This window comes from Maniola hyperantus, chromosome 12 (assembly GCF_902806685.2).
Source record: "Maniola hyperantus chromosome 12, iAphHyp1.2, whole genome shotgun sequence".
In the NCBI taxonomy this organism is placed as follows: Eukaryota; Metazoa; Arthropoda; class Insecta; order Lepidoptera; family Nymphalidae; genus Maniola; species Maniola hyperantus.
The window spans coordinates 10,857,477-10,875,263 of record NC_048547.1 but is presented as its reverse complement, the minus strand read 5'-3'; the positions used below and the strand labels follow the sequence as shown (position 1 = coordinate 10,875,263).

The window sequence follows — 17,787 nt, the reverse complement described above, 5'->3', positions numbered from 1 at the left end:
TTTAGGTTTTTCAAAATCCCGTAGGAACTCTTAAATTTTCCGGGATAAAAAGTAGCCTATGCCCCGGGTTGCAAGCTACCTCTGTACCAAATTTCGTCAAAATCGATTGAACGGTTGAGCCGTGAAAAGCTAGCAGACAGACAGACAGACACACTTTCGCATTTATAATATTAGTATGGATTATAAATGCTAAATATATTTGTCCATCGGTTTGTGTTATTTTCAAAGCTAAACAGCTGAACTGATCTTGATGAAAATTGATAGTGAGGAAGGAAGCTTGCATACTGGAGTTCTGGAGACAGTCACACTCTGTAACGCCGTAGCACTAATAATAATATAATTATAAAAAATTATAGTAAAGCTGTTAACTCAACAGGATACATTTGACTTTTGGGGATGGGACTTAAAGAATTAAACACATAATTTTTTCTGGTTTCTTTGGTATACTTTACGTATCCAACTTTATCAGGTTACTCATACTGTCTGGGTCTGTACTCCACGTACGAGGGAAAAGTGAATGCAGCCTTACGTCAACTAAACCAAGCGCGACGTTCGCCTCTTTGGGGACAAAACGCGGCGAAAAGGATGGTACTGTTGTGCCTTTCGCAACATGCTCCTGATACTTTACAAGATAGCTTGACTGCAAACGATGACTCGTACGTATTTACTATTATTTACATTTTCTAGTTTAACGTTTTTGATGACTTTTGTATTTCTTTAAAAATAAGTTTTCTCAATTGAAGGTCAGGAGCTAGTAATTAATTTACCATATTCAAATAAGCGCCAGGTCCAGGTTTATTTGAAGTTACTACTTTTGGGCTACTGTAACGATTAGGATTTTGCTAATTGTTTTGTTCTATAAAAACTTTATACAAGAGAAACACTCAAAATAAGAAAAATAGGTACCGGGGTAGCGGCCCCACAGCCAGAGTTGTGATCAATCCAGGACTTGTTTCTTCAGGAGGAGACTGTCAGTCATTTTATGAACTTTACATAGATTGGTCAGTTTTGAGTTTCTTCCCTTTCTATTGCGTAAAAGTACTTATCTATCTTCCTCTCTCTCTCTCTTATAAAAGATACTTATCTTTTGAAGGAAGGAGTGCGTTCGAGTGAGCCCGGTCTGCTAAAATTTTTAAATTTTGCTATAAACGCAACCCTATATTCGATCATAATATCAGATAAGTATACTTTTTCCAGCGATACACGTCTTCTGGCGCTAAGAACGGCGGAGAAGCTTCTAGCAGAAGTAGCGCACACAGATCGTAAATCACTACAAGCCCTCCTGCAACTGGCCACTAAGCACAAATCGCAAGCGGACAAAGTTTTACAAGACATCTTGCCCCTAGCCACCGAGGACGGCTATCAAGATGACCCGTATCTTATTCTTGCCATAGCAAATGCGTGAGTATTCCAATTTCTGATAAGTTTCAAATTCCAGGATGAAAAGTAGATAATACCTAATTATATCACTTCGAAATCAAATCAATCATCTGAAATCTGAAATTATAAATATATAAAAGGATTGACTGACTGACTGATCTATCAACGTACAGCTTAAACTACTGGACGGATCGGGCTGAAATTTGACATGCAGATAGCTATTATGACGTAGGCATCCGCTAAGAAAGGATTTTTGAAATAGGGGGTTGAAGTTTGTGTAGTCCACGCGGACGAAGTCGCGAGCATAAGCTAGTTATAAATATATAAAAGGATTGACTGTCTGACTGATCTATCAACGCACAGCTTAAACTACTGGACGGATCGGGCTGAAATTTGACATGCAGATAGCTATTATGACGTAGGCATTCCCTAAGAAAGGATTTTTGAAAATTCAATCCCTAAGGGGGTGAAATAGGGGTTTGAAGTTTGTGTAGTCCACGCGGACGAAGTCGCGAGACTAAGCTAGTCATCCGATAAGTTGCTTAACAGCATTGTTATTTGTCAAAAAAAAACATACAACATGACTTAACAACGTTGCTAAATTACAAGTTATCGATTTGATTTCGGCCATTAGCCACTTAGCACTTAGGAAGCGGCGATAACCTAGTGTTTAAGACGTCCTCGGCTTCATATTCGGGGGATCGGTTCGATCCTGGGCGATGAATACACGTATGGTATGTTCATTCTTTTAATTTATTGAAATGCCTTTAATATTTCAGGTACAACATTATGAAACAGCCAACTCGAGCTAAGAATATACTCAAAAGAACCATATCATCCATTCCTTGGACACCAGAAAAAGCTGATGGTCTGGAGAAGTAAGTATTACCAATTATTAGCTAAAAAAGGTTCAGAAAATTGGTGCTAATTTAGTTCAGCACAAATAAACAGGCAGGACTAAAAATGCTGTCCTTTCGAAGTTGTAAAGAAAGTGAAGGTGGCACTAGTATTCCTATTTCCAATCAATTTAGTTGACCATAATATTCGTCATAATTCATTTTAGGTGCTGGTTAGAAGTAGCGGATAGTCAAATAAGTTCTGGTCGGACGGAGGCCGCGAAAGAAATTCTTACTAAAGTTCTGAATCACAACAATTCCTGCGCAGCGGCATATCAATACTTAGGTAAGTCTTCAATTACTGAAATCAAATTTTATAGTTCAAAGTTGTGGCTTTTCTAAAAATGCGGTGACAAGAAAAATAAGCCAGTTAAATCGGCTCACCAAAACTATCGTGCCAAGAAGCAAGATAATTTAAAAAATGCCAAAATATTAGCAGACGTTAGTGTCACGAGGCTGGCGGTGCAAAAAACATTTTTGACAGATCTGAGATCTCGTCCCGCCACATCTCTGGCGATGCGCAGTTCTTTATAAAGTCTTTAGCTATTCAATCTCTATCGTAAAAGCGTGGATTTAGGTTTTTAAAACCCGTGAGAACTCTGATATCCCGAAATAAAAAGTAGCTGACAGTACTTTATGCCACTCTCCAGGTCTTACTATATTCATCCAAACGTCGATTCGTTGCCCCGTTGCGATGTCATTGAACGACAAACACATAAAATTTTTCACATTTATAATATTAGTAGTAGTATGTTAAACATACATTTTATTTTAGGTTTCCTATCAGAAAAGGATCAAAACTATAAAAGCGCAGCGCACAACTACGATAACGCGTGGGTACACACGGGCAAGAACGACTTAGCTATCGGTTACAAACTGGCCTACGCATATTTGAAGCTGAAGAAGTACCCTGAATGTATAGTGGTTAGTCGACACATCTTGAAGATTCACCCGGAATATCCGAAACTTAAAAAGGAAATATTGGAGAAGGCGAAAACTAACTTAAGGACATAGGTTTGAGATCTATAACCTATTTTATCAATTTACTCTTTTTCTCTTCTTTAATACCATATTTTGGTACAGTGAAAGGTTATTAATAATTGAATTTATTTGAAGTTCTTCTAGTTATTGCATTTAAGATAGCGGTTTTTCATAACATTTTTGTCCATACATAAGCACAAATAAAAAAAGTATGTAACTTGTGCCGATAAAGAAACGAATCGAAACGAAGTGGCGATAATCATTCCATCTTACTCACACTATTCACATGTTTAGTGTGTAAGTGAGTTGAAAATATTTAAACCACCATTTTTGAATAATCTCTGCATTGGTACGAGTTTATAAACCTATTGATTAATTTGTAAATGCAAAAAATAGCTCATAAATTACTCGAATAATGTCACCTTAGCAATATTTTTTTTAAATATTTATATGTACAGACTCCATTACTGATTAGAGTAGTCAAAATAAAACATTCAAAAAAATGCACAAATATTTATTTATGTAACGACTATGCATAATTGCATATTGTGACCTTTGCACCTATTTTGCATACAAATCATATGCCAATACTGTTGCAATCTACGTAAGATTTTTTTAAAATATGTAATCACTTATAATGAATTTATTCATCATCCTCTTGTTCGAGGATTGTCTTGAAGCAGAATGGCTGGAAGATGTAACCCAGACCCGCGTAGAATTTACTCATGAACTCCACCCTGAAAGTAAATATATTGAATTAATTAAAAGTAACCAATATGGGGGTTCACTAATATAAACTGGCTTTTTCTCGACTTTAAAAATTCAGGTCAATCTGTATTCTGGGTTCTCATAGACCGATGTGAGTGAACTAGAGCGAGGGAACTCTCGGTTTGATCCCGTTATTTCGGCGCCTGAACTCTCCGATCGTATCGCATTGCCGTCCCATCGGACTATGAGAGTGAGGAGTTAAAAGTACACCTGTGTGTAAACTTGGGCATTATAATATCTACTGCGTAGTTGCCTCCGTCGACACTGTGGCCGTTTGGTCGTTAAATATAAATAAATGTGCTTACCAATGCAAACGCAATGTGTGCAAGAACGCAGAGAGGCCCTCCATCATGACGAGGATGGCGAGCGTGAAGAAGGCCCAGAAGAAGAACGCCACATACAGTTTGATGGCGCCCACGTAGTCGTGGTCTTTGAGCCCGAAGCTCAGCACCATGCTCCACAGCACTTCCGATAACTCTGTGAAGAAATAAAACAATATGTTACGAAGTACGAGTACCGCTAAGTAATGGAGCATCCTTTCAGTATCCGTGTTACAACTTACGTATCTTCAAGGCAAGATTGAATATGCATCTTCTAGGCGAGCGCGCTTTTTAGACCTCATCATTGCTTTACATTAAACATGACTTAATAAGCGCAAGTCTCTTGTAATTATATAAAAAATCTAGGAACTAATTAGACTCAATTCGGGGAAGAGGGCTAGTTTCAAATATGCCCAGGTCAATTTTTTATACACAAAAAAAAGAAAGCCTACACGATGCCAGGTGTAGTAGTGTAGAGGATTTATATATATATAAAAAATCTTATAGTTATGAATATACTATACTTTTTATGTTTACATATTTTTATATGTAATACTTTTTTGAGAAGACAACTCGACGAATTTGTCGTAACGTGGTCCGACCAAATTTTGTTTTAAATTCCTAAAAAGCTACTATGAAAATAATCTAGCAAAAACAGCATTTACCTGCGTGAGCAAGAGATAAGGCCCACAACCGAAGGTAGGAGGCCGTATGGGAGATGGTACTGAGCACGTATTCTATCGTGTGGATGCCTTGGTGGATCATGATCTCGCTGAAGGGCTCCTCATCATGGTCGTGGCCGCCGGTAGATGCCGGCTGAGGCTTGGGCTGCGCATCGCCGATGTCGGTCTGTTCTTGCAGTTCGATACCCTGGGTCACGTTACCGTTAGATTGCTGAGGCTAAAATTGTCAAGTTTTGGGAAGGTTTTTAGTACGTAAAGTGATGTCAATTTTTAAGCATGATTCTTTTCAAGCGTAAGCCTGCACGAATCACGCAATTAAAAAAATCTGGATGGTAAAAGAATACCAACCTTAACTTGTTTCTTCTTAGCCGCCAGAAGGTATAAGGGCTTGCCCAGCAGCATGACCGGTATACAGCAGAGCGCGATGAGAACGAACACGCGCTGGATGGTGCCCTGGCCTTCGAACATAAACTCATTGCAGCCCTCCTCCGGCGCAGTACTTGAGAACAGCATCATGTTGATGAAGAGAATTAGCACGGATGGTGCGCAGCCTTGCGTGTACGCTTGTTCTGTGGATATAAAAATCGGTCAAGTGCGAGGTAGACGGGCACATAAAGTGTTCCGTACTGTCTTACCAGAAATAACAGTTTTTAATTTTTTAAATTTTCATGGCATTTTTTAAATTCCATGAAAATTTCAACTCTTTTCCTATTATGTTTACGAGAATCTAGATACAGCCCGCTAACGCTGACTGATAGCAGAGGCTAAGTGGTAGGGTCCCGCTGGCACCCTTGGGTACGGAACCCTAAAAATAAAATGATTTTGCAAATAAGGTTTTACAGGTGTTTTTGAATCGCCAAAAGAATCTATCTGGTTCCGAACGCCCTTTTTACCGAAAAGAACCCGCAAGAAACTCTGCGGTTGCTCTTTTCAAAGATTCTATTTACAATACATTCTTCTTCTTCTTCATTCTGGGCTGGTTTCCGCACTTAAACGTTTCCGTCTGTTGTGCGTGTTTACAATACATATGTACAATATAAATGATAACGATCAATCTTGGGTTACATTTTCTACATTTGGGTAATAGAATAACTTTGTGATTTAATCTACTGGTTGACGTCGGTCTAACTTTTCGGAGTTATGTGCGTTTTAAGCATTTATCACTTGCTTTAACGGTGAAGGAAAATATCGTACGGAAAGCTGCAAGCCTTCTGCATAGTGTCCTCAAAGGTGTGCAAAATCCCTATTCATATTTGGCCAACCTGGTGGACTACCTAATCCCTACTCAATCTGAGAAAAACCCATACTCAATGTAGGCTGGCGAGATCTGATTCTGAACAAAGTTAAAAAATTAACTTACCCTTAGAGAAAGTGCTGTAGGCAACCCATTTGAAGAACATCATGAACACCATGTATAAGAAGAGCAGGAGCAGGAACACCACTTGTGGTAGAAACTCCAGCAAGATTGAATAGCGACGCTTGAAGAAGCTGTTAAATTTTTATTTTATTAATATTCTTGGTTCTTCTATTATTAACATTAATATAATTAATTAATAAAAGAAAATCGCAAGGTACTGGACGACCACAAGACCGCGATGTTTAAATCCCAGAGACCAATATCCCGCAGTGGACAATGGACATCTATCAGTTGACGTTATGCAAAAACGGTATCTTTTAACACATAAATAATATTGCTTTTATAACCAGATTTGTTACAAAATTTTTATTTAGTCAAATCTTGTCTACGATCAAAAATGTAGAGAAATCTGAATATCGACAACATTTTCGATGTTCCTGATGTGCATTTCAAATCTCTAATCTATCCGACTCTTTAAAATGATTAATTAATTATTAATAAGGTATATCAATAAAGCACACTCACTTGTAATTAACGACACTCATGCAGACCCCAAAGATCATATGGACGACACCAAAAATGATGGACAGTTTCATTTTGTACGAGTTCAGGAAAATGATTTTGTTTTCGGCAGTCTGAAAAAAATAGAAAACGTTTATTCATCTTGCTCTTGTAATACCACAGAACAAAGATAATCGCTATGCAATTTTTCTTACTGAGTGCGTATTGCGACGTTAGTAGATGGCAAAGAAATGCGTTAGCAGAAGTATGCCGACGTTTAAAGTCATCAGCTTTTTCGACCGACTGATTCGACTGAACTGACTGAATTTTCAGTATTGAAGAATGCTTGCGCTCGACTTTTGCGCCTTGTGCGTATCGTATCGGTGATCAGAGCCCGTAATCACTAAGGCTCTAAAGCTTATACCTACTTGCCGTAATAGTATGGAATTGTAACTTTTATGAAATAAAGATTTATCCATCCAAAATAACGCCGAAGTCACTTACACCGCTCGGCATCGTAGTTTTTAAACGGGAAGCCGCCGAGTTTATCGCTGGTTTCTACTCGGCAGGAAAAAGCAACACAAACGCACTTTGTAAAAGTTCATTGAATAAAAAACTTTTCTATTCTATTATAATATTCATCGTGAAATAATTACCTGCCATATAGGATCAATACCGATGAAGTACGGCGTGTCAATATACGAGTCTTTAGGATCCAGTGTGAAGGCCTTATTATTTTCTAGAGTGTGGTCATCGTATGGAGAGAACCACGACGATTGGAAGATGTTCATCGATTTGGAGAATATGTCATTATACACGAGCCCAGTGTACATGGAGAAACAGCCCATAAGTAAAATGATGTAGCGACCGGCGAAGAAAATATTCCAGATTTCGTTGGTGGATTTCTTAGCGGAGAGGGACTTCTCTTTGATGACCATCCAGAAGCCGAACAGTGCCATGATCAAGCCGTGGCCCAAGTCTCCGAACATCACAGCGAATAGGAATGGGAATGTTATAATGGTGTAGAGTGCTGGAAGAGAAAAGAGAATACTTTTAAAGGGTGAGTGAAAGTATTACTATAAATCGAGTAGTACTTACTGCTTGACTTTACTTTAAGTGCAGGGATTTAGTGTTTGGCTCTAATAAATGTTGGGCAAGCGTACTGAATCAACTTTTTGTAGCTCAACTCTCAAGGGTCTTATTAGACTAAGTTCGCAATTCTTGCACAAGACTTTTATTCCATAGAAAGTTGTTATGCTGACAGCGCTAGTTTGTCAATAATACAATTTCGAGAGACCACAGATCGCGACTAATTAGCAAGGAAAAACAATTATTAAAAACAAGCATGAATTTAATTGTAGGTCAATCACAATTTTCGTGCTAATCCCCCCGGGGATTTCTAAATGTCAAACCCTTTAACATGTTAGTCCAAGTTCCTCAAAACATGGCCTAACGTATACAAGGCTCGGTTATGATCGCTTTTCCATACCTGGATTGCATTCCCTGTAGGAAGCAACACCGTAAGCATCGATGAGGTTTTGGAATCCGCGCGTGAAACGGTTGGTGCGGTTGAACGTGGGCGGGATCTCGTCGGATTCGATGCAGTTCAGAAAAGATGGGATTGAACTTCCGCAAGCGTTCTGAAATTTGCAAACAAAATAGAGTTATCCAGCACGCCTAATATGCGCACCACGAGAAAATTTTGTCTACGCATTTACTCGTCTTATTTGTATGAAAAAACACGAGATAATGCGTAGACAAAATTTTCTCGCGGGGCGCATGTTAGATCTGCAGGGAAGCGATAAACAATTTCTTAGAAGCTGGCATTGCATTGTAAATTTACCTGGTGTTGCTGATTTTACGACTGTCTTGCGTGTTACGCCAAAAGCGTTCACAAGTGACACATAAGTATGCAATGTTTATTCCCTCATTCTCATAGTCCAATGGGACGGCAATCCGACACGACCGGAGAGAGATCAGGTGCAAGAGCTTTATGTGCTCTCCAATGCGCGGGGATGTGACACCGCTAACTTAGCTATAGAAAATTTTTATAACTTTTGCTCGATCCATGGAGAGATTTCATGTTTCGTAGCAGAACAAAGCACCTTCAAGGTTAAATAAAAGTCTACGTCTAAACTCACAGATCCATCCGCCAAAGCCTTCTGCACGTTGGGCAAGTCCGCAGTGGGCACCCAGCACTCGCCGATGAGGCACTTTTTTGTGACGTCCATGTTGAACAGGTTGAGCGTGTGATAGATGGCCTTCATCTTGCGCACCATGATGGACCAGCTCGCCAGCTCCTTGGCCACGCTCACCAGCACGCGCTGTCTGTGGTCACGAGTTTGATTCAGCACCTGTAATTAAATATAAAATTCCATGAGATGATGGGACATCCGACAGAAGCCAAGCTGTATTCTTGAGCCACACCATTTTGATGCGATATTTGATTTCTCCACCAGTCTGTGTTTCCTACCAATAACAATCCGGGTATCTTTAAAACAAGAGTGAATAGGCATCTTCTAGGTAAACGTGTCCCACCTTAAGCCACATCTTCACTTTACATCAAGTGTGATCGTGGTTAAGCGTTTGCCTATAATGAATCAAAAAAATTGTTCTTCTTTATCAATGACTTGTGGAGTACACCTACATGGAGTGATATGGAGTTTTGTTCTTTGAGGCGATGCCACACACCCTTGACCGTGGCCTGTCGCTAAGTATATTAGAGAGCGGGCACGGGTTTGTCCGAACCCGTAGTGTTGCCGTATCGCTGTCTACGCATGGAAGCCAGAGTATACCTTTTTGATACGATACTCAAGTTGCTCTCTTTTAACAATGAGTTGTGGAGCATATCATGTTGAGGCTTGAGATCCCCGAAACGAGTTCGAACACTCTTGGCCATGTCCTGTTGCCCGGTGTTGGGAGATGGACACGGGTACAGCGACGCGTGGACGCCGAAACTTGAAAAGATCTCCTTTAACAATGAGTTCTGGGTTGTGGGGCATACCATGTTAAGATCCTCGAGACGAGTCCGGACACCCTTGACCATATCCTGTCGCTCGGTGTTAGAGGGCGGGCACGGGTACAGCGACGCGTGGAAGCCGGAGCACACCTTCTTGATCCGAGACTTGAGTTGTTCTCCTTGGAAGAACGCGACAAAAACCGTCTTGTAGATCTCGTTACCCTGGGATATGGAAAAAAAGAATGGCTACAACGTTGTTATTGTTTCAAAATATAAACAGGCAAATACCCCAATACAGAAGTGCCTCGTAATGACAGTTAAAAATTGCAATGCAAATTAATTGAAACTCAAAAGGAAACCACATAATAAATCACAAGTTTGGTATTAAGTATAGACAATTGGTGCTGATCATATTACTAAAATTCCAGTTAAAATTGGAATCAGAAAAACTTTGCTGCATGGACTCGATTTAAAAATTGTAATAACATGAATTTATATTTTAGTTTATTACTTAAAAACTGTTTATTTTACTAAACAACTGATTAATTGTGCAAAACCGAATGTAGGTATCTACATTTTTTGGAAAACCTCTCTAAATCTGAAGCATATTACCAAAATTCTTACTTAAGAATGTAAATTGTGCATAAAAAGGAACTTACAGTGTTGGGATCTTCAAGAGGCTTATCAAGCTCGGCGCGGCGCAGGAACACGTTTCCACGTGAAATACGCCACAGCATTCGTTCGAAGGCCGGCACTCGCTCGCGCTGGACCACGCCGGCCACGAAGCCTAAACGACCACGTGTGGCGGCTTGCTGGCCAGCTTCATCCGATATCAGCGACCTAAAATACCATTAAGAGTGATTACAGTCACATCTTAACGAATTGCGAAGCTGAAGTGGCAACGTGTGGAGTAAATGGTTCAAAGTTGGAACCGATAGATGTGCGGTGCGAGATCGCCATTCCAGCACCTTGGGTTGGGTCCCAACTCCCAAGGTGCTTAAATGGCAACCTCGCACCGGTTATTGCAGTGTTGGAAGAATGCTTTACTAAGTGTTATAGTAGTAAGTAGTAGTATAGGTACAACAATATAGAGTCGCAGGAAGCCATCTTAGGCGATGTCATCACTTTCCATCAGGCGTCATCGTGCTTTGCAAGAGTGTGTCTATAACAAACTGAAAAAATATATCATAATATAACCAATCTCTTATTCCTTCTAAGGAAAGTAAGGAACGTTTACTCACTTGGTCAGGGAATCCATTCCTATTTCCTCTTGGGCAGCAAAAAAAGCTTCGGTTTTTTCGAGAACATGTTTCAATTCTGTCAGCTCTAAATAATTTTGTTTCAAGTTGATGGCGTTGTGCGACAACTCGAGGATTTCATTTTCGGTCTTTTCCAAGTGTGCCTGAAAATGGGAAAGACAATATTTTGAATATAGACGCAATGCCGTCCATATTTCTGGTTACAATCCATTTAAAGATTTGGATTTGACGTGTAGACTGCAGGTATATGAAGACATTTAGTAGGTATGTCTCAAGAGACTAAAATTCTACACGTAAAAAAAAGTCTTAGGACCTGAATTAGCATATCGTATGGAAATGCTTTAAAATTTATTATTTTTTGGTAAAATTAGTTAATATCGTTGGTAGCTTATCCAACAGTTCTTTGAGATCATCTAGGGCTTTAATTTGTTTAGGTTAGGTTTCCTTAATACAGCTTAGCTACGAGATGTGCGCAAAGGAAGGTTTGGGTTTTGTATCAGAAGTGGGATTTAGCACTGGATCCAAGCTTCAAAGTATTAGTCGATCAACCTGTGATTTCATACACTCTGTTTCTAAATATGATTTCATTTCCATTTTTCATGTATAGCTAAAGTTGGTAACTTATATGACTGCATCGTTGCAAAGATCACCGGCTTTTATTTACTATGCGTTTTCAACTACATACTATTATAAAACCGGCGGCCAGCGCGGCGGTCCAAGCTACGATGTATGCTATTCTAAGAGACCTACCTCCAAATCAATGATCTCTCTAGGGTTGGGCGCACGGGGCATATCCTTGACCTGTGGCACTGGCACTTTGTCCTTATGCACCTCCGCTTCGATGTACCGCAGCTTGCGCTCCATCTCATCGCAACGACGCACTTCGTTCACGAATTTTCGTTGGAAGGCGTTCACTTCGGCATTTAGCTGAAATAAGAGATAGAGATATTGTGAAAAACTGTTTAAAATGGCGAAGAGGATACTAATATTTTATTAAATGTGGTACCCGCGACAATTTTGTTCATCCTTAATGAGTTTTGATGTAGTAGCAAACGTACAATTATGAAATTTTCTATTGTATGCAATGATTATACTTAAATTATAATGTATTTTTTTACTTTAATATTGTACGCCATTGCAATTTGCATGGCAGATTGTGACATGTATCTACTTAATAATCTATGTAACATCTCTCTTATACTTACAATCATGCAATAAATGAATAAATCTAAATCTAAATCTACCTATAGCAGGGCGGGTGATAGAAAGAGAGGCGTTTGTTTAATTTTAGGCCGTAGTGTTGTGCGAGCTGAATTGCACTTTATTGCGTTTTAACAAGAGTCGCTACTTATTTAAACATCTTTGCAGAGTGAGCCTTCTGTGCAACATAGTGCGCAGTTGCGTTCTAACTTCTAAGTACCTAGGTATACATTTTGACCTGGACTTAGCTTTTTACATTTTTACTAATAGGTAGGTATGTTATCAAGTCCATTAAATATAGGTGCAATATCTAAGTCCTCGACCGTTATTATCGCCATTTTATATTCATATTCATTAGTCCTGTTAAATGAATCTGTTAGGTAGGACAAAGTTTTTCATTTTACGTTTTGGATATTTCGTTATCTAGATCATGATCATCATTATCATGATCAACCCATCGCCGGCACACTACATAGCACCGGTCTCCTCTCAGAGTGAGAAGGGTTTTGGCCATAGTCTACCACGCTGGCCATGTGCGGATTGGTAGACTTCACACACCTTTGAGAACATTATGGAGAACTCTCAGGCATGCAGGTTTCCTCACGATATTTTCCTTCACCGTTAAAGCAAGTGATATTTAATTGATCAAAACGCACATAACTCCGAAAAGTTAGAGGTGCGTGCCCGGGATCGAACCCCAGACCTCCGATCTAGATCATAATGAATAACAAAGCAAGAGTCATAATCCTCAAGTTAAATCAAATAACTAGACAGATAGGTACCTAAGTGGAAATACTACAGTGATTTGATTCTAATTTCGCAATTTATATGCTATGAGTTTTATGGCTAATTTACCTCCCATAAAGTGTACTTAGCCAGAAGGTAAAACAAAAGGTAATTACAAAGAATATTATTAGCATTCATTTCGTTGGCTTGTGGTGCAGTGTAGAACGTATACCTACCCAGTAGTAGAACATGAGTAATCGCTGAAAAAGAAAATATTAGTACGCATTTAGCGTAATATTATACAATAGGTACAACGAATAATAACATTAGGTAGTATCAGAAAGCAATTTTCAACGTAGGTATTCAGAACGTTCACAATTGCCATTATTATTTTATTGGTGTCTACTACTACTATCCTTTGCCCGGGACTTCTTCCGTGTGGAATTAATATTACTCTAAGATTAATTAACCAAGTGATAAACTGACGAAAAATGCAGCACAGCATGCAATTCTCTATTGTTTATTGAATTTTCATCAATTTAAAAAATCGTCACAAAAATATAACTTTTTATGTCCTCGACTGTAGGTACATACCCGGTGGTTTCTTGAGATAAACTGTTGCGTTACAGTAACTGTAGGTTATCCATAATAATATCATAAATGCGAAAGTGCGCGTCTGTCTGTCTGTCTGTCTGTCAGTCTGTCTGTCTGTCTGTCAGTCTGTCTGTCTGCTAGCTTTACACGCCCCAACAATTTAACCAATTTTGATAAAATTTGGTACAGAGTTAGCTTACATCCTGGGGACGGCTACGTTTAGCCCGGAAAATCAAAGAGTTCCTACGGTATTTTTAGAAATCATGATTTCACGCAGACGAAGTCGCAGACATCATATAATAAGCAATAAACTAAAATACATTAGAACTCTATTGGTTATCAGGCCAGGGTCGATACAAAAATGCCAATCCTCCTTTCCCTTTCTAGGTTTAAATCGCGTCCTGCGTAGATAAATACAAGCCCTTGGTATTTTTCCGTGTAACAAATCAGGTAGGTACCTACCTACTGTAACATGCGCAATGATAATGGGAAAAAAACGCTTTCAATAATTTTTCACGCCAGTTGACGTAATCGTAAAAATACACAACTAAGTACTATAAATCGCTGTTTAAAAATAATTTATAATAAAAGACGTTTTAACAATATTGAAGGTTTCAAACCCGAGCAAACCACTCTGGCGGTGGAATTTATTTAATCATTCGAAGCTGTTTTTAGGGTTCCGTACCCAAATGGTAAAACGGGACCCTATTACTAAGACTCCGCTGTCCGTCCGTCTGTCGGTCCGCCTGTCCGTCTGTCACAAGACTGTATCTCATAAACGGTGATAGTTAGTTGAAATTTTCACAGATGTGTATTTCTAATGCCGCTATAACAACAAATAATAAAAAGTAGAATAAAGTAAATATTTAAAGGGCTCCCATACAAAAAACGTGATTTTTTTGCCGTTTTTATAGATAACTAGCTGATGCCCGCGACTTCGTACGCGTGGATTTAGTTGTTTAAAAATCCCGTGAGTACCTACTCATAAATTTTCCGGGATGAAAAGTAGCCTATGTCCTTCCCCGGGATATAAGCTAACTCTGTACCAAATTTCATCAAAATCGGTTGAACGGTTGGGCCGTGAAAAGCTAGCAGACAGACAGACAGACAGACACACTTTCGCATTTATAATATTAGTATTAGTATGGATGGTATAGAATCCGTCGTGCGTGAGTTCGACTCGCACTTGGCCGGTTTTTTTGGTCCGACGACGGATCCCGTTTCTCCAGGGTCAACCTCTCGCTGTGGCCGCTAGCAGCTGTCGGGATGCTCTTATAGTAGCACAAGGCGAACTAGTGACAAAACGCAAACCTTCATTGCATGAGTTGATAATATTATTTTAAAAAAAACCGGCCAAGTGCGAGTCAGGCTCGCGCAATGAGGGTTCCGTACTACAGTCGTATTTTTTCGACATTTTGCACTATAATTCAAAAACTATGATGCATAAAAATAAATAAAAATTTGTTTTAGAATGTACAAGTGAAGGCCCTTTCATATAATACCCCACTTGATATAGTCACTACTTCGAAAGTTGAAAATATTAATTATTAGTTCATGACCACAATTTAATTTTTTGTGTGTGATCTAACCCTAAATTCACGGTTTTCAGATTTTTCCCCAAATGTCAGCTATAAGATCTACCTACCTGCCAAATTTCAATTCTAGGTCAATGGGAAGTACCCTGTAGGTTTCTTGACAGACAGACAGACAACAAAGTGATCCTATAAGGGATCCGTTTTTCCTTTTGAGGTACGGAACCCTAAAAATATCAAGTAATTTAATTGTATTCATATTATAATTATTCTGTTGAAGGCTTTATTGATAAGGCATCAGCCAATGGTACACAAACCTTTTCATTCATAACCTAATTGCTATTCAACGTTATTTATTTATTTATTATTTATTTTTATATCTTATTAGAACGGCAGTGCCACTTACACTAACTAGATGATTAATAATAAATTTAAATACAAATAAAGGTACAAGAAACAAGACACAAAATACAAAACGATAAAAGATTAGAGGATTTTGAATAAGTTATGGCTAACTGACTTTATCAATCGAGGTTATTGCAATGTCGAATGAATTCTGAAATTTACCATAATTTATCAGGTGCCGCCGCACTGACCTAAGCTACCAAGACAATTTTTCAAAATTTAAGTTCCTAAACTTCCTAGGTATAAGTGACGCAGACAACGCTCTACAAAATTACAAATGCGAAATGTCATTCTAAAGGCCGATGTACATTACTTTCGGCCTACAAACATTTTTAACGAATCAAAATGATAAAATAAATTAAAAAAAAGATTCCGACGAATTGAGAACCTCCTCCTTTTTTTGAAGTCGGTTAAAAATAGTTTTTAATAACGGTCTAGAAATGTTACTAGTAACAAAAAAGCTACCAAACTAAACGCGAAATTGGTTTATTTTTTATTTAAAAGCTACAAGTATCATAGATACAGAAAAGTATTTTTTGCTAAATCTGAGTGTTTTTAAGCAATTTAGTTTTGACAACCAAAGACCAAATAAATAGTGAAGTCTCTAGAACAGGTAACTAAGATAAGGAAAGTGCTCGCAGAATTCAATGCCAAATGAGATCTATTTACTCACATACTGGGCTGGGGACTAAAGCGAATATTTAATTAATTAATATCTGCACTGCTGATGTCATATTATTAAAAAACTGGCTAAGTGCGAGTCAAGCTCGCGCACGGAGGGTTCCGTACTGCAGTCGTATTTTTTCGACATTTTGCGATAAATCAAAAACTATGATGCATAAAAATAAATAAAAATCTGTTTTTAACCGACTTCAAAAAAAGGAGGAGGTTCTCAATTCGTCGGAATCTTTTTTTTTTTAATGTATGTTGCCGGATTACTCGAAGACGCCTGGACCGATTTTGAAAAATCTTTTTTTGTTTGAAAGGGTATACTTTAAAGTTGGTCCCATTTAAATTTGGTGAAGGTCTGATGAACATCTTCGAAGATAGATAATGGAACTCCTCAACGGATAAGAGTAAATTGAGCTTAGAGTAATAGCTTAGTAAACAGTAGATTTTTAACCAGGCATAGCATATTTTAATACCATGGGGCCACTAAAAATAGTGAAATAATTTTTTTTTACAAAAAAAATAAAAACCAACTTCGATACACAAACACTAAAAATTGAAAAATAATTAAATTTATTACCGAATATATTATGTATACAAGAGTTAATATAGTTCCATAATAATATTTTTTGGGGTCGGTTAAAATAAATAAAAATCTGTTTTAAAATGCACAGTTAACGGCTTTTCATATGATATAGTTATGACCCACTTGATATAGACGTTATCTTACTTTGAAAATTGAAAATACTACTTAATTTTTAGTTCATGACCATAATTAATTTTTTTTTGTGATGTAACCACAAATTCACGGTTTTCAGATTTTTCCCCGAATGTCAGCTATAAGACCTACCTACCTGCTAAATTTCGTGATTCTAGGTCAACGGGTAGTACTTACCCTGTAGGTTTCTTGACAGACAGACAGACAGACAGACAGACAGACAACAAAGTGATCATATAAGCTGGTTCCGTTTTTCCTTTTGAGGTACGGAACTCTAAAAATGTGTCAGCTCCAAATAAGATGAAGTTTCGTAACTTATGTTGGCAGCTTAGATTATTGGCAGGTTTCGTAAAGAGATATAAATATGGTAGTGAAATTTAAGTTTACGACTTTTATGCCCTAATAGTAGGTATCATTCAATGCTTAACTTAGAGATTTTTGCTTCATTAGATAAAACATCTGACTGACGCTAGAGGTCAACGAACGTTGCGTAAGTAGGCCACTCGGAGTCAATACCACGTCGTAAGTTAAGTAAGTTTTGCACGCTATAGGTTTGGAATATAATAAATCACTAAAACAACAAAGTTAGTAAAAAAATCTTTAACTCGTATTTTTGATGCTGGTAATCCGTACCTAAATCAAGAAGTGGCAGGTGGCAACCCTAAACACATTAGCGGTAGAAAAGAAGAATACTCACATCTCTAAACTGCACGCTGCCAGCTTCACCCAGCTCGGAGACGGAGGTGTACGCAGCCTCGGGTTGAATGAAGAGCTGGCACAGAGCCATCTCTTCGCTCCGGAACATCGCCCCCATCTTGGTGGACTACACTGCCTCCTTT

At 38.4% G+C, this 17,787-nt stretch overlaps 2 protein-coding genes across 4 annotated transcripts in view; one reads left to right on the top strand and one right to left on the bottom strand.

Annotated features, from left to right (window-relative positions):
* Positions 1-3,768, top strand: part of LOC117986927 (tetratricopeptide repeat protein 21B-like) — a 15,639-nt gene extending 11,871 nt beyond the window's left edge. For both annotated transcript variants that reach the window (XM_069502260.1, XM_034973884.2), the window contains exons 9-13: positions 470-656; positions 1,198-1,401; positions 2,160-2,258; positions 2,444-2,562; positions 3,052-3,768. In XM_069502260.1, coding sequence (XP_069358361.1) covers positions 470-656; positions 1,198-1,401; positions 2,160-2,258; positions 2,444-2,562; positions 3,052-3,290 — 848 coding nt within the window. In that variant the 3' untranslated portion in view covers positions 3,291-3,768. The remainder of the gene's footprint in view (positions 1-469; positions 657-1,197; positions 1,402-2,159; positions 2,259-2,443; positions 2,563-3,051) is intronic.
* Vha100-2 (V-type ATPase subunit a family protein Vha100-2) lies at positions 3,757-17,787 on the bottom strand. Of its 2 annotated transcripts, none has more exons than XM_034973888.2 (14): positions 17,646-17,787; positions 11,855-12,031; positions 11,087-11,247; positions 10,505-10,685; positions 9,891-10,067; positions 9,028-9,240; positions 8,376-8,526; positions 7,543-7,916; positions 6,911-7,020; positions 6,389-6,516; positions 5,377-5,597; positions 5,011-5,245; positions 4,331-4,502; positions 3,757-3,994 (listed from the first exon to the last, which is right to left on the bottom strand). In XM_034973888.2, exons 1-14 carry the CDS (start codon positions 17,760-17,762, stop codon positions 3,901-3,903), a joined length of 2,511 nt encoding a protein of 836 aa, XP_034829779.1. In that variant the 5' UTR covers positions 17,763-17,787; the 3' UTR covers positions 3,757-3,900. The 2 variants fall into 2 exon arrangements, with proteins under 2 accessions (XP_034829779.1, XP_034829780.1); XM_034973889.2 differs by having other exon boundaries at positions 5,011-5,215.

Coding starts and splice junctions, on each gene's coding strand:
- Vha100-2 (XM_034973888.2), bottom strand. CDS start 17,762: ATGGGGGCGATGTTCCGGAGCGAAGAGATGGCTCTGTGCCAGCTCTTC. Junction 12,032..17,645: donor GCAGCGTGCAGTTTAGAGAT/GTGAGTATTCTT, acceptor CTCTTATTTCAG/CTAAATGCCGAAGTGAACGC. Junction 3,995..4,330: donor CACACATTGCGTTTGCATTG/GTAAGCACATTT, acceptor ATTTACTTTCAG/GGTGGAGTTCATGAGTAAAT.